The following is a 16,163-nucleotide window of genomic DNA, read 5'->3' on the forward strand; positions in this document are numbered from 1 at the left end:
AGACAAATAAAAAAAATGCTTCTCAATATAGGAGATGTCTTTTGAAGATTTGGTCTCATCCATCTCTTCAGTCAACAGCTGAGCTGGTGTACATTTAACGTGATTTTCCTCTGGTCAGAATTCTCCCTGCCTTATTCTGATTCTCTTTCTGCTTAGACAGCATTTTATTGTGAAGTGTTAGCCAGGAATTTCCTTTCAGTACATCTCAGTAAGAAATTGATGCAATCAGCAGCGTGAGAGCCCTTTCCACTTCCAAGTGTCTGAGATTGAAGTCGATGTTGCAGATTTCGTCAGAAAAACTTCAACAAATGTTATATACATAATCATAATAATTGTGCTCTTTTATATTGTTCTTTTGCTAAAACTACATTCACTTAAACGTAAGGTTTAAAATAATGAAATGAATAAGCACTACAGTTACTCCCAGAGCTCTGACGCTTTGTTTCTTTGACTGGACTTTTAGCTCTGAATCTCAAACCACAAACTGCTGCGTTGTGTATTTTGCTCTGGTCATTGAAGATTTTTTGCAAAGCAGAAGTGATATCCGACTGTCACTCAAATATAACGTGGTGTTCTGTGGAAAGAGGAAGGCTTCTCCTGCCGAGATATTGCAAGCTCTTTTCAGAGTTTTCCGACTATCAAAAAGGGGATTATACTCAAGCTGACACTATCCAGACTCCGCTGGATACTCCTAAAGGTGCAGAAATCCCAGCAGAACAAAAACCCATCTAGATGTAGTTTCCATGGATTCAACATTGAACAAATAATACTGTGAAGTGCATTGTTGTGATATGTTCCTTTTGGAAGATGTTCTTCCCTTTCTGATCATGTTTTCTCATGACCTTTGTGTTTTTGTGTAAGGGCTGTTAAATTTGTCTGCTGAGCGTGAGACCATGATACTGCAGATTTAAAGCTGTTGTCAGGCCTAAACAAAATGTTAACAAACGAATAAACTAATGCACCTCCACTTGTAATAGCAAACATATCTCATATCTCACTGTTTACAGTTGCAAGAAAAAGAATGTGAACCCTTTGGAATTTCTTAGTTTTCTGATTAAATTGGTCATAAAATGTGTTCTGATCTTCATCTAAGTCACAACAATAGACAAACACAGTCTGCTTAAACTAATACCACACAAACAATTACATGTTTTCATGTTTTTGTTTAACACAACATGTAAACATTCACAGTGCAGGGTGGAAAAAGTGTGAACCCTTGGATTTAAAACCGGTTGACCCTCCTGTGGCAGCAATAACCTCAACCAAACGTTTCCTGTAGTTGCAGATCAGACCTGCACAACAGTCAGGAGGAATTTTGGACCATTCCTCTTTACAAAACTTTTTCAGTTCAGCAATATTCTTGGGATGTCTGGTGTGAATCGCTCTCTTGAGGTCATGCCACAGCATCTCTATCAGGTTGAGGACAGGACTCTGACAGGTCCACTCCAGAAGGCGTATTTTCTTCTGTTGAAGCCATTCTGTTGTTGATTTACTTCTGTGCTTTGGGTCGTTGTTCTGTTGCATCACCCATCTTCTGTTGAGCTTCAACTGGTGGACAGATGGCCTTAAGTTTTCCTGCAAAATGTCTTGATAAACTTGGGAATTCATTTTTCCGTCGATGATAGCAATCTGTCCAGGCCCTGATGCAGCAAAGCCCCAAACCATGATGCCCCCTCCACCATACTTCACAGTTGGGATGAGGTTTTGATGTTGGTGTGCTGTGCCTTTCTTTCTCCACACATAGTGTTGTGTGTTCCTTCCAAACAACTCAACTTTGGTTTCATTTGTCCACAGGATGTTTTGCCAGTAGTGCTGTGGAACATCCAGGTGCTCTTTTGCAAACTTCAAACATGCAGCAATGTTTTTTTAGACAGCAGTGGCTTTCTCTGTGGTGTCCTCCCATGAACTCCATTCTTGTTTAGTGTTTTACGTATCGTAGATTCGTCAACAGAGATGTTAGCATGTGCCAGAGATTTATGCAAGTCTTTAGCTGACACTCTAGGATTCTTCTTCACCTCATTGAGCATTCTGCACTGTGCTCTTGCAGCCATCTTTACAGGACGGCCACTTCTAGGGAGAGTAGCAACAGTGCTGAATTTTCTCCATTTACAGACAATTTGTCTTACCCTGATGAACATCAAGGCTTTTAGAGATTCTTTTGTAACCCTTTCCAGCTTTATGTAAGTCAACAATTCTTAATCGTCGGTCTTCTGAGCGCTCTTTTGTGCGAGGCATAGTTCATATCAGGCAATGCTTCTTAAGAGTAGCAAACTCAAAGCTGAAGTGTGTTTTTTATAGGGCAGGGCAACTTTAACTAACACCTCCAATCTCGTCTCATTGATTGGACTCCAGGTTGGCTGACTCCTGACTCCAATTAGCTCTTGGAGAAGTCATTAGCCTAGGGGTTCACATACTTTTTCCACATTGCACTGTGAATGTTTACATGTTGTGTTCAACAAAAACATGTAATTGTTTGTGTGGTATTAGTTTAAGCAGACTGTGTTTGTCTATTGTTGACACTTAGATTAAGATCAGAACACATTTTATGACCAATTTAATCAGAAAACTAAGAAATTCCAAAGGGTTCACATACTTTTTCTTGCAACTGTATGTAGGCCTGAGGATGCTCAGTGCAGAACAGACTTTTTAAGAAAATATTGGATATTTTCAGTCTGTTTGACATGAGAGTGGCCCAAGTCGCTCATTGCAAGTCTAAGTCAAGTCTTTCAGGGCAGCCGCAAGTCCAAGTCAAGTATCTTATGGCTTATGGTTTTAATATTTATATTTGGATAACATAGATAAAAACTAATGTTTCTCAGGGTTACAGAGAAATACTTCTACCATTATTAGTCATGCAGTTCTAAACATCTGGTGAAAGTTGGTGAAGACCTGATGACATGTTCTCCTGGTTGAAAGCTGCAGTCACAACAAGTGACTGAAGGTGCAGGCATTTTGATGTATCCTATAATATAATTAAGTTTATTTATAAAGCACATTTTAGCAAAAAGGCTATTCAATTCTTCACCCAAGGCTTTAAAAAGAAAAATAAACATTGAAATAGAACATTTTAAGACAAACCAAGAGACTGTACTGTATAGTTACACTGGGTCCCGACAGCTTATTATCTATATGTTAATGAACAAACCCCTCTAGTCTCTCAAAGGCATTGTAATGGTAACCTAATAAGCCAGTGATGTTACCTTTACGTGGTCAACTATGCACCTGTAACCTTGACTTTACTTAAGCAGCTGTGAATAAATATAAATAGTATTATTATTGGTAGTAGTAGCAGTGGTTGGCCTATTAGTTGTTGTGGAAGTGGTTACTCACGTTTTCAGAAACAGTTTAAGCAGAGCATTGTGCCACTGTTGAGCTCTGATCAACTGTCACTGTGTATAATTAATCTCTCTCCATCAAACGCTGCTGCCTGCCTGTCTGCCTGTCTGTTTGTCTGTCTGTCTGTCTGTCTGTCTGTCTGCCTGCCTGTCTGTCTGTCTGTCTGTCTGTCTGTCTTTCTGCCTGCCTGTCTGTCTGTCTGTCTGTCTGTCTGTAAAAAAGGAACGCAGCAGGATCAGACACATATTGGCCCGTTAATTAAACTACAGAACTCTCAATGAAGGTGTAAATCACATTATAAATCTGCCTTTAATGAAAAGTAACCACTTTCAAACACTAAACCCCATAGAGCAGATAAAGCATCATCAATCTTAAGGAGGGCAATCTCGGAATTTGGATGGATGATGCACCCAATAAAAAAAGCATATACATATTACTCAGGCAGATTCTCAACTTACAACAGATTGGATTATTTTTTCATGTACAAAATAGACATAGAGTTATTAGAAACATGCTTAATAGGCACAAGAGACTTATCAGATCATGCCATAGTGACATTAAATTTAAAACTTAACTTAAAGGAAGGGGAAAAATTATGGAGGTTTAATAACTCCCTCTTGCTGGATCAAATATTTGTAGGGAAAATGAAAAATGTGCTTAAAGAATATTTATGATACTGGGGAGGTGAGTCCAATGACTTTATGGGAAGGAGCTAAAGCGGTGTTACATGGACATATAATTTCATATGCAACGTTTCAAAAAAAGATTATAACAGAGGACATTAGAGCAACAAATACAATGTTTGGAAGAAAAATTTAAAAAATACTAACGAACTTAAGTTAAAAATTGAGTTAAAAAAGAAATATAAAGAGTTAGATAGGATCCGAACAGAGGAAGTGGAGAAATTAATGACGTGCAAAACAGAAAAATGATGACGTGGTCCAAATTCCTTAAAACTTCTAGCATATAGACTTAAGAAGCAGAGTAAGACAGCATATGTAACTAAATTGAAAAGTGGGTTAGAACTTGTAACAGAAAAAGACAAAATAGCTGAAGAATTTGCTAAATATTACGAAAGACTCTATAAAGAGGAACCACAAGATACAGAGTTGGAACAAATGAAAACATTTCTAGATAAACTCAATTTAAAACAGGTTAGAGATGAAAATGATGAGCTATCACAACAAATGAAAAAACTAAAAACGGGCAAAACACCAGGAGATGATAGATACACTAATGAATTCTATAAAACATTTAAAATGCAGCTGACACCATTACTTCTCCGGCCCTATAATTTTGCACTACAAACTGGTACATGGGCAACTACTTGGAATTCATCTCTAATAAAAGTTATTCATAAAGATGGTAAAGATGCTACAGAATGCTCCTTATACAGACCAATATCATTATTGAATACTGACCATAAAATATTAACATCAATTATAGCCAATAAATTAAAGGATCTTGTACCGGATTTTATAGACAACGATCAATGTGGTTTTATCCCTGGTAGGTTGCTGTCAGATAATATCAGACGGACTTTGAATGTTATAGACTATGCAAAGAAAAATGACATCAATCTCTTAATCTTGACATTGGATACTGAGAAAACATTTGACCAAGTTCTCTGGCCATTTATGTTCGATATTGTGCATAGTTTTGGGTTTCGTGAAAGATTTATTAAGTGGCTTCAATGAAAATTATAACATTAAAGGAGTTCGTATAAAGGAAGAACAGCATAAATTGGCATTATATGCAGATGATGTCATTGTTTATCTAACCTCCCCAGACCAATCTTTACCACACTTAATGGAAACAATATAAGAATACAGTAAGCACTCAGGCTACAAGTTAAATGAAAGTAAATGTGAAGTACTGACTTTTAAAAAACAGATATCTGTAGAACTCAAAAATAAACATAAACTGAAATGGGATTCAAAAAAAATTAAATATTTAGGAATCTACCTTACTGGAGACATATAAACTCTATATACAGATAATTATCAAGTTTTAGAAGATAAATTAAAACAAGACTTAAGTAGATGGAAAACGGTACCAGAATCAATACTGAATAGACTAGATATAGTGAAGATGATGATTCTACCACAATTTCTGTTCTTATTTCAGGCTTTACCAATACCCATCCCACTAAGCAGTTTTAAAAAATGGAATAGAATGCTCTCAAATTATATCTGGAACTACAAAAGGAAAAGGAAAAAACTTAGTATGTTAACTCAACCTAAAGAGAAGGGTGGACTTAATTTTCCAGATCTAATGACCTACTTTCATGCTACTCAAGTAGACATTGTAATGAAATGGATGAATATAGTCAAAACTAAATGGAAACTAATAGAAAAACAATCAACACTAATATCAATTGGAACAATACCACACTTATGGTTAAATGAAATGCAAAAATATAATATAAATAATAGTTGTGTGGAAAACACATTGATAAATTGGAGATATATTCGTAAAAAGTATAAATGTGATAAAGACTGCATTTATTTGAGACAGATGGCGAATGATCCTGATTTTCTTCCAAATAAAATTGATAGAATGCTGGAAGAATGGGCATGCAAGGGATTAAAAATCTACCAACAAATGATAACAAATAATAGGACTGATACATTTGAAACATTGTATCTGAACGCTCTGTCGTCTCTCTTGCTGCAATCGTGTGCGTTTGTGCAGAGGGTTGAGCGAGACGGAGATGAGTGTGATGAAGCAGAAGAGAGTTGTAAGTTGCTTGTACTGTTTGTAACATCATATTCATGGCTTCTTCAAAACAGCACCCCTTCTGAAAGTTGCGCTCCAGGCACCCACCTAAATCACTTATGCCTTGATCTGGCTCAGACTGAAGCAGCAGCAAGTGATCGATTGATACATGGATTGATTACATTTAACTAGATATACCTTTTCACCAGGAATCAGTTTATTCCCTGCATCTTTTTTTTTATTTTTTTTCATGAAAAGCCATGCTTGAGGTATATAGACTGTATAAAAAGTGGACCTAGTCTCAAGGATGTCACCTATTTGTTACTGAAGTGGAATTTTGAAGCCCAAAGATGGTCAGTAGCCATATCTCAAGTATCTCAAGCTAACATTAGGTAACAGGAAAAGAGGTGGAGTTAAGGTGGGCCTTTAGTCTCCTAGCAAACAGCTACAACCTGCCTACTTTTAGTTATATCAGTCACATCCCTAATTATGCATGACTCTGGTCTTTCATGAAATAAAAAGACATGATCTACTCAGACCAAAATCACTCTTTGAAACCATGGTGTACACATGTTTAATTCTGCTGTAAAAATGGACATCTTAACATGGGCCTGTATGTGACTTCCAGGCTTTTGGACACTTGAAGAACTGCACTTTTTGTTGCACTTCCACATTGGCTTCATTTTTCAACAGAGGTTGTCGCTGGCTTTAGCAGTCAGCTTCAGGTGGACATTTGAGTAACTGCAGCTTATAACGGACAGCTTATATGTTTATCTGAAGTCTGAACATTATAAAGAGATCAAGCAACATCCCCTCCTGACAGATTAATTTACCATGTAAAGCATGACAACTGACAGATGTTACGTGTGAGTTTTTTCGCTAATGAGCTGACAAGTTCAGATGTGGGAGGTTGATATAGAAGAAAGCCATTGTTGTTATCCACCCTCCCTTCATGACAACAGCTGTGGAGTGGAGGTGCGGGCCTCCATTGGGAGAAAACAAAATGGTCTGGTCGAGCTGTGTTTAACAGGAAAGTATGCATGTTTTCAGTTTGTGTTGTGTGTGGGCTTTCTTTAATGCAACAGGGACTTAATTTTAAAATAGCTCATCAACGACCCGCAGGCCCTTTATTGTGTGATTTAGAAGTGAGATGGAAAATCTCATGGAAATATTTTTTTTAATCCTCAGAGCTCTAATAAAAAGGACACTCTCTTGTCCTAGCTCTCTTTGTGCTTATCTCGCTGTGAAAACAAAAGATTTATGCACAGTCTTCATACTCCAGTTTATATGTTATTCTGATAAGACCGGCGAGGTTTGTGTGCGTCTGTGTGCTTTATGAGTGTTTATTGAGGCCACAGAGTGTAGTGCTGCTCACTGGAGGACACGAACACTCTTCCGTGGGAATGCAAAGTCCCACCAGTTCCCAATCCCATTCCTTATCTCCAGCATTCCCATATGAATGATGCATATCCCCTGAACTGAGACCACTTGACCGCTGTGCTACATGAAACCATATGCAAATAACATGTGTTCATGTGCACACTGTAGGGACCTGAAGTTAATGAAGTAAGGGTGAATATTTAAAGATAAAGAAAGTCATGCAAAATTTAAAATGAATATTAACTTAAACATGCATGAAAAAGAAAAGTAATGAAGTAGAAAAGGAAATGAGAACTTTGAAATAACAAAACAGCATAAATAATGACTGCATAGGTTACATTTCAGTTTAACTCTGAATAAGTGAGAGGTGTAAGTGTGTGAGAGCGATAGAAAGGTGGTAGCGGCGGTGATGTTGGGGGGTCAACCTCAGGTTTTGCATACTTGCCAGTGTCTCTAACACATGGTCTGTATGCCAACATCACTGCGTGTCCAACTGTCTTCCCACCTGCCAGACTGTTCACCTGACTAACCTGGACTGCACCGGGTGCCTGCCCATGGGTGTGAACATCAAACAGAGACTGTTACTCATTACAAATCATAGAAAACATAATCAGGTGTACCTGAAAAATGAATTCAAAAACAAAACAAAAAAGTGCTTGAACCATATGTTCGCTAATGTAGTGTGATTCATGAATATGGTAGGAAAGTTGGCCTCTGCTTCATTAACATAGTATAAGTTTAATTGCTGCAGAGCATACATGTCTGTGTTGGAGGAGATTATGTCTTTGTCACTTATCACTAGACTCAAATACAAACATGCATACACACCTTCTAGTCTAGGAGTTATGGGGAATTCCCGAAAAGCTGCATGTGTACAGGTGATTTGCGTATGTTCACTAATCTAGGTGGTTTGGCTGTAACTGTAAACCCACCACACCTGGACAATCACACTAACACATCCACACACACACACACACACACACACACACACACACACACACACACGCACGCACTTACAGTCCCTTACTCATCAGCAACTGATGCCTGTGTTGATAAGCCAGTGACCTCACGTTCTAATGGTCAACATTGTTTGCATCTGTGGCCGTTAAACACAACATGTGACTCAGGTGTTATATTGGCAAATGATTAAATCCCTGTCACTATTACACACAGATGTGCACGAACACACACACACACACACACACACACACACATACACATTATGGCCCTGAAATAATGTTATATATAGTATGCAGAATTTGTCATGTCACTCTTATGGTAGTGGATCTTATCTTTTTTTTATTGTTACACATTTACTATTAAATATCTGCCCCTCTGTAAATCCTTTCAGCCTATTCTTAGATTTTTATTTTTCGCCTAATTCACTTATTTATATTTGACAAGATTTAAAGACAGTCCCAAAAGAACAGCTCAGACAAGCATATCCCCTGGATATCCTCGTAAAACCACCAGTAATCAGGTGTCACCTGCCGCACTCATTGTCTTTCTAAATTCAAGGGTCTGATGTCTCTTTGTCCTTATCACCTTGGCTCAGTCCTCCAGGTGCAAGGGGAGTTATAGGAATCCAAACCGTCACACATTTCACTGAATGATGAGGGTTTTTCCGCAACATGTTTATCAAGTTGTTTTTATAAAGCGGCTTTTAAGTGTCATTCTGATGGTTCTGATGTAACTTTTGTTGACATTCATACTGTGCTGCTAATACTTCTTCCATTACAATGAATGGCTATTTTGTGAAGCCCCCAACTCAAAATTTAAACCCATCTACTTCTGTTTTCATGAATTAATGCATTGTTTTTATTAAAGAGAGATTTTTGCTCTGACTGTAACTGAACAGTTGAACACTTGAGGAAATGCACTTGCTGTCTTTACAAGAGGACTGATGTCTTCAAAATGAGGACTTAAGTCTGAATTCAGTTTAAGCCCCCTTACTGCCTGACCGTTAAATCAATGAACATTGCTCTCGGCACACCCTGAGTCTATCATGCACACATCGAGGCAGATTGCCATGTGGACAATATCACTTCAAACTGTAAAGCTTGAATTGTTTTTTTGTTTAAAAATGTTCAATTTTAAGTTTGTATAAGTTTAAAAATGTATGGACGAGAGGACAAGTGTCTCCAATACTGTCTTTTGATTGAACTTAGATCAACCATGACCTGGATGATCATAAACCTTCAAAGAGATTAATCCTTAAAAGTATTGAATGTAATAATTATTACCATGATGATCTGTTACCTAAGTAAACTAAAAGTGATTTTAAAAATGGTTGTAAAGATCATTAATAGCTTGACCAGACAAATTGTTAGATGTCAAAGTATAGGTTTACTAGTCATTAAGTATTTATGCATTAAACCCACAACAATATGTATTTTGCACAATGCAGTTTCATCCAACAGAAACCTATTGTGGCTGTGCTGTTTGCATCGCTGACTGCTTCAGGTCATAAAAACTGAGTTATGATATGTGGCTGGTGGTGTGGTAACGGATGATTGTGTCTACATTCATGGCCATTACATCCATAACTTTTGCTGTGTAAGCAAAAAACAAGATACACTAACTGGTGTCATAACATCATAAAGATTATGACCACTCCGCAGTTTGATTTGCGACATATGGATTCTCTGTCATCCGTTGTACATGCAACTAGCATCTTCAGGGTTAAATAGCATCTGTGACATCATGAGCATCAAGTACGGGAAATTCTCCTGATATTTCACGGAAGCTAAATCTCCACCTTGCACGACAGGTTTCTCAACGTTTACTTACTTGAAAAACCACCGCTGTAAAATGGCATGAACAAAACATTTGAGTGCAGCAATCAATGCACGATTGTACTGCCAATCAAACCAATATCAAATGTAAGTATGGGTTTGTCTTGTTTGTTGCTGCACATGAGAATATATGAATAAGGTAAAAAAAACTTTGCATCCAAGAAAGACAGGAACATTTAAAGTGCATGGCAGTTTATTCATGTGCATGTTAGCGTGTGTGTCTGCGTTAGTGTCAGTTGTATTTCTGTCTATTTGTGATTGCGTCACTGACAGAGGTTCAAAAGACTGGATTATCCCAGACGGTAAGCCTTTCCCACTTGGGGATATTACCGGCACTATGTGCTCACCTGTTGCACTGTGTCAATCCATTTTTCTGACAGTTTAACTTATAACTACGTTTGAGTGGACAAATGCACAGGTACATGCCCATATCTGAATATTTTTATGTGTAAAAAAAAACATACCATGTTTTCCTCAAGTCCAGAAACAAATCTGAACAACTTTGACATATTAACCTTCCTTGGCCCTCAACAGATTGACAGAGTACACGGTTGTTACATTTCAGTGTGATGAATTTGTACACTAAAACTTTCCAAGTTATAAAGTTACTGATGACATTTCTGGAAGCTCAGTTTGACTTTTGATCATGTAGAGATGATAGCACAGTGTTTAAATACACCTCTCCCTTACAACACGTTATATATCATCAACCCAAGGAGGTCAAGGACTGATGGCACTTTTATTTTGACACAGCTTATCTGGCCAAGGGTTCATGTGCAACAGACAGTACTTGCTACATTTTACTTTACAGTGTATTTCTTAAGGTTAAATATATATTTATCAATATTCCCCTGACATCACTCTGCACATATTTGAACAGTTGGGTTTAGAGCTGAGCAGATTTGCACGTCCTAGGGCTGTTTCAGGAAACTAACTTGGAAACCCCAAAGACAGGGAACCAGTTTTCAGGAAACTACTGGTTCAAACCCTCATCTTTCATAATTTTACTAACAATAGTATGTTCTCATCTAGAGGAGGTTCCTTTTTGTGTTTACACACAAAAAGGAACCTCCCCCATCCAACTCAGAAAATAGCATTATCGAAGTAAACTATGAATGATGTCATGTGTTCTTAGTGTGGACTCTGATGCGGCTCTTAGGGCTGTTCGCCTCCAGACCAAGGTTTAAGAAGAACGTCATTTTCATTTAGTGGCATTAGAAAGTAAGTTTAAAAGAATTCTGAATGTAAGAAGTTATATTCACATATTGAGCCTGGTAAGGTTTAAGGGGGCGGGGGTTACTGTATTTCAATTTCATTCACTAACTAGTCAGTAAGTGTAGCAATTGTCCAAAACAATATTGTCCAATTACCATTACACAGTCATCCTTTACCTAAAATACTAAATTACTTCATTGGAAATATGGTAGCTGCAGAAAATACAGCCAGTTACGTACACACTTAAAAAGTTCCTAACATCTACTGGTACGTATAACAGCATCACTATGTCAAATAAATAATTGTATGTTTATATACTGTTCATAGAGCATAAATTAGTGGGTTGGTACCAACTTAAATTTAAAGGTCCATATAAGAGGGCGTCAAATAGCTTAGCGGTTATACCTTGTGCACCATGACGTCTATAGTCCTCGTCACAGCAGCCATGGGTTTGAATCCAACCCCAGCCCTTTGCTGCATGTCATATCCCTCTCTCTTCTCCCAGCATTTCCTGTGGCCCAAAAAAAAAACAAGCTAAAAAAAAAAAAAAGGAAAAAATTAACGTGTAAGAAACATGGTCCCTGTTTGGTCTTGAAGAACTCTTTCCTATCAAGTAATAGGAAATTTAGCCAACTTCAAAATTAAAGGAATTCTCACTTTTAGGTCATACATACCAATTTGAAACAAAACAACTTGAGAGTGGTGTTAACATGCATTTAAATGGATTGTAAGATGCATACAAATGTGATGGAAAAATGTGTAGGATTTTTGATTAATATGCATTCCAAATGTAACCATCCATCTTTCATTACAACACAGGGGCAGTTATCCCAATTATCCTATACGTTCCCTTTCTGCTCCATCTTCTCCATCTCCCGGTTTTAATTATCACTGTATTGTTCTGTCTGCAACACTGTGGCATGTTTGAATCCACTTTCAACGTGAAGCCAAAGCGAAAAAAAAAAAAAAAATTACTTCATAATCTTCCCCTGCTGCAGAAGAGAAAACGATAAGAAACCACAGACAAGTTTTGATTCCATGGAATAAAACCTTTAACTCCATATTGGAGCTGTTATATGGAATAGACAAACCCTCTGTCAAGAAGATTTTTAGTAAAAACCACTCCCACTCTAACTTGTCTCACGGCCAAAGTGGGCTGGCCAAAAGTGTACAAAGACTATAAGAGAGGTGCTATCCAGGTGGAGCATCATCATGCAGGTGAGCTTTCACATTCTCATATCTCCACCTGCCTGATGATAACACTTCACTGGACCAGAAACAGGAGTACACACCGCCGACTAAACAAGGTACAGAAATCTGCTTTCTAGAGCTCAATCAATGAACTTCTCACTTTGTGTGTTTGCTTTGAGTTGTCACATGACTCCATATCCGACTGTAATAAGTTAGAGAAGTATGTGTGTCAGAGTCTTTTCACTTCTCTGTTCATTATGTGAGTGTTAAGCCTTGATTCTGGTGTCTCACACGAGTGTTTTTTCTTTCCAGATTGTTCTTTAAATTAAATATGATGGAAGAGATGGAGACGGTGAGTCTGATGTTATTTTAACGTATTTTGTCTATTTGTATTCAGCATGTTAATGATAAAGAAAGTTTACATTTTTAAAATAATCTACATATTTCAGTCACAGTTTGCTTTAATAATCTTTTTGCACTGTAACTTGTTTGTGTCGCCTAATCGTAAAAGGTCATGAATAAGAATAGCAGCTCAGCCACACATCACTGTTACCTGAATGTTACCTTTGCTGCTGAGTGCACAAGCACTTGCATAAATTTGCCAGTCAAACTAAAAGACACTGTCACAGTGTGGACTCATTTTCAAAAACACAAACACAGCACACACATCACGTTCAGTATCAGACAGTTCACAGCTGAATATGAGCGCCATAAGTGTGTGTGTGTGTGTGTGTGTATGTTTGTGAGTGTGTGTGTCATTTATTTAATGTTTTACTTGTGATCGAAAAATGTAATCTTATTTTAAGAGAAATCACTGCTGCTCACATGCAAAATTTCAGAGACGATTCAAAGCTCATGGAACATTTCTGAATGAGTGCCACTCTCATATTAAGACCTATGCGCACAAAAGTGCATCCCAGGTGGAACAATAATGGGTTATCATGAGGGGAAAAAAACAGCAGGTGGTCATAAACCTTAGGCTATGACTGACACAGGAAAGAGGACACATGTCACTCATCACACTTCAAACTCAAATGGGTATTGCTTCTGAAAGCTGGCGTTCTCCTCTGTGTTTCTCAGATGGCTTACATGGCCGAGAGGCTGAGCGGAGAGCGTGTCGCCTGGAGCGGAGGAGCTCCTTCCTCCTGCTCAGAGGTGGACCTGGAGGTCATCGAGGAGTACCTACAGGAGCACTCACAGGAGGTCCAGCGTGTTCACACAGCTGCATCGCCTCAGAACACCATGGGGCAACCAACACACTCCTACCCCCACCAGGGCCTCAGGATCATAGGTTAGTGAGGTTTTTGGCAGAAATGACAAAGGACAGATTAATTTTTTTCTTTTTGTTTTCTTTTTGTTTGTATTGTTATTTTTTTATGTGTGTATCTCTTTAATTTACTGTATCTTTTGCCTGACTTTATATAGAGAATAGCTGGTCAGGTCAGCATCCCTATGAGTGGGACTGTGGCTCTCATACCCCAAATGAAGAATATGAAGATCGAGTCCTGGCCCCAGTCTGGACTAGTCCCCATGAAAACCAGTGGGTGAGTTCAAGAACCTCAACCTTTCATTGAATTGGAGCTTTTGACATCGATCATAGCTTAATGTACTGTAACAACACACTACTGTGTGAGACATTTTGGAATTTGACTTGTATTGACTCTTTTCTTCATTCATGAAAAAGCTAAATAATTGTCTTGTTTTATTTAATGATCAGGTGTATTCTTACGAGGTCCCGGCATACATTGACTCAGACTCACAGTCCAGTTGCTCCCAGTACCAGGACTACCAAGATTCATCATCACCTTCCTCTGACAGGGGAGCAAGGAAGGACTCCATGAATCTTGCCCCCCTTTCAGGTACGCACACAGCACCACCCACACTCCATATATACCCATGCACTCACACACACACCTTAGCCTAAGTCTTTTAACACTGTAGAACTTCCAACATATCAACACCGCAAACCCTTGTGTGTATAAAGATAATAAATATCATGATTTCTACTGGGGCAACAACATGCAAGTTCCCACATACGCACATAGTATGAGTCATTGCGACCTCATATCAGTTTTACATCCCCTTACTCCTTTGCAGGAAAGAGGAAGGAGCGGTTGTTCCAGTTTCTATTCGAAATGCTCCAGACGCCATCAATGCGGAGCTGCATCTGGTGGGTCCAGTCCTCTGCCGGCACATTTCAGTTCTCCTCCCAAAACAAGGAGCGCCTGGCTCAGCTGTGGGGACGAAGAAAGGGCAATCGCAAGCCCATGACCTACCAGAAGATGGCCCGGGCGCTGAGGAACTACTCTCGCACTGGCGAGATTCAGAAGGTGAAGAAAAAGCTCACCTACCGGTTTGATGACAAGACGCTGAGGGGGCTACAAGGAAACTCTAATATGGTATAGGAAGCATAAAGGAGGTGTAAAAAAAGAATAGGAATAAAATAAGCCAAACGGCTATTCAGGGAACACCATGGGTTGGGGGATGAATCTCCTTCCTGCTTATTGTATTTATATGGCATGCAGATATGAGATATGATATAAATATGTGAATACTGAGTATTTGTTACAGTAGTGTATGAAAAATGTAAATTAGAGGTTTCTCTCCAATAAGACCACATTCAAGGTGGTATAATAGTGAACTGGAAATCTTTGTTTGGGATGCTGGCATTAAAAGTATGTAAATCTTAAAGGTTATCACTCATATCTACTTTATAAGTAGAACTTAAATCATTCTAAAAAAAAATGTAAGTTGTGCTTTTCTGTTAGATGTGATTTTGTTTTGCAGATTTTCAACAGATTTTCTTTTACTTTTATGTGTTGACATGTCTTTTTGAAGATAAAAATACATCTCTCTAACTCTCTGTCCATATTTATTTGAACAAAGTAATGTGCTGCTCTTATCACCTAATCAAACACAGATGTGCTTACACACCAGTGTAAACAGACACCTCGCAGACACACAAAAATCCACTCGTAGCCAAAATTGTATGCAAAGTAAGCATGCATTAAAAAAACCGCCATTAAAAAAACAGATCTGTTAATCATTACCATCTACAAAGTCCACTGACACAGGACAGAAGTGCCCTCGCAAAAACATATTGATGGTGTTGACTGTTACCTTGTGCTATGTAGTTGCTATGGTGAAACAATTTCATTTTCATAGGCAAATCTCGAGGTCACAGACACATACTGAAAACAAATGACATCCAGATATAATATCCAGCGCATATATGGACTATCATTCTTGACTCTGCAGGAGAGTCTTTACTTTAGATATTTGTTTCTGCGTCTTGTCACAAACTTTTACAGTTTTAAATAAAACACAGTAACAGGCAATTCTCTACATTTACTCAATTATTTATGTTTGATTTTGAGTATTTTTTATTCTACTTTATTCTAAACACATTTGTAACTTGTTTCACAAACTTGCTAGATGATTCGCGGATTTAGATATCACATATAAAACATGATCAACTTCTAAAATGTGACGCAATAGGACAATTAAAACGACACAAAGCATAGAGTA

The 16,163-nt window shown here is 38.1% G+C and overlaps 1 protein-coding gene across 1 annotated transcript; it reads left to right on the forward strand.

Moving 5' to 3' along the window:
- The first annotated feature begins 12,639 nt into the window (after positions 1-12,639).
- Positions 12,640-15,493, forward strand: LOC109984911 (transcription factor Spi-B). The gene is made up of 6 exons (XM_020635086.3): positions 12,640-12,751; positions 12,948-12,987; positions 13,716-13,926; positions 14,061-14,179; positions 14,353-14,494; positions 14,733-15,493. The coding sequence occupies exons 2-6, from the start codon at positions 12,967-12,969 to the stop codon at positions 15,038-15,040; spliced, it is 801 nt and encodes a 266-aa protein (XP_020490742.1). The 5' UTR covers positions 12,640-12,751; positions 12,948-12,966; the 3' UTR covers positions 15,041-15,493.
- The last annotated feature ends 670 nt before the right edge of the window (positions 15,494-16,163 follow it).

Source organism: Labrus bergylta, chromosome 12 (genome assembly GCF_963930695.1).
Source record: "Labrus bergylta chromosome 12, fLabBer1.1, whole genome shotgun sequence".
Taxonomy (NCBI): Eukaryota; Metazoa; Chordata; class Actinopteri; order Labriformes; family Labridae; genus Labrus; species Labrus bergylta.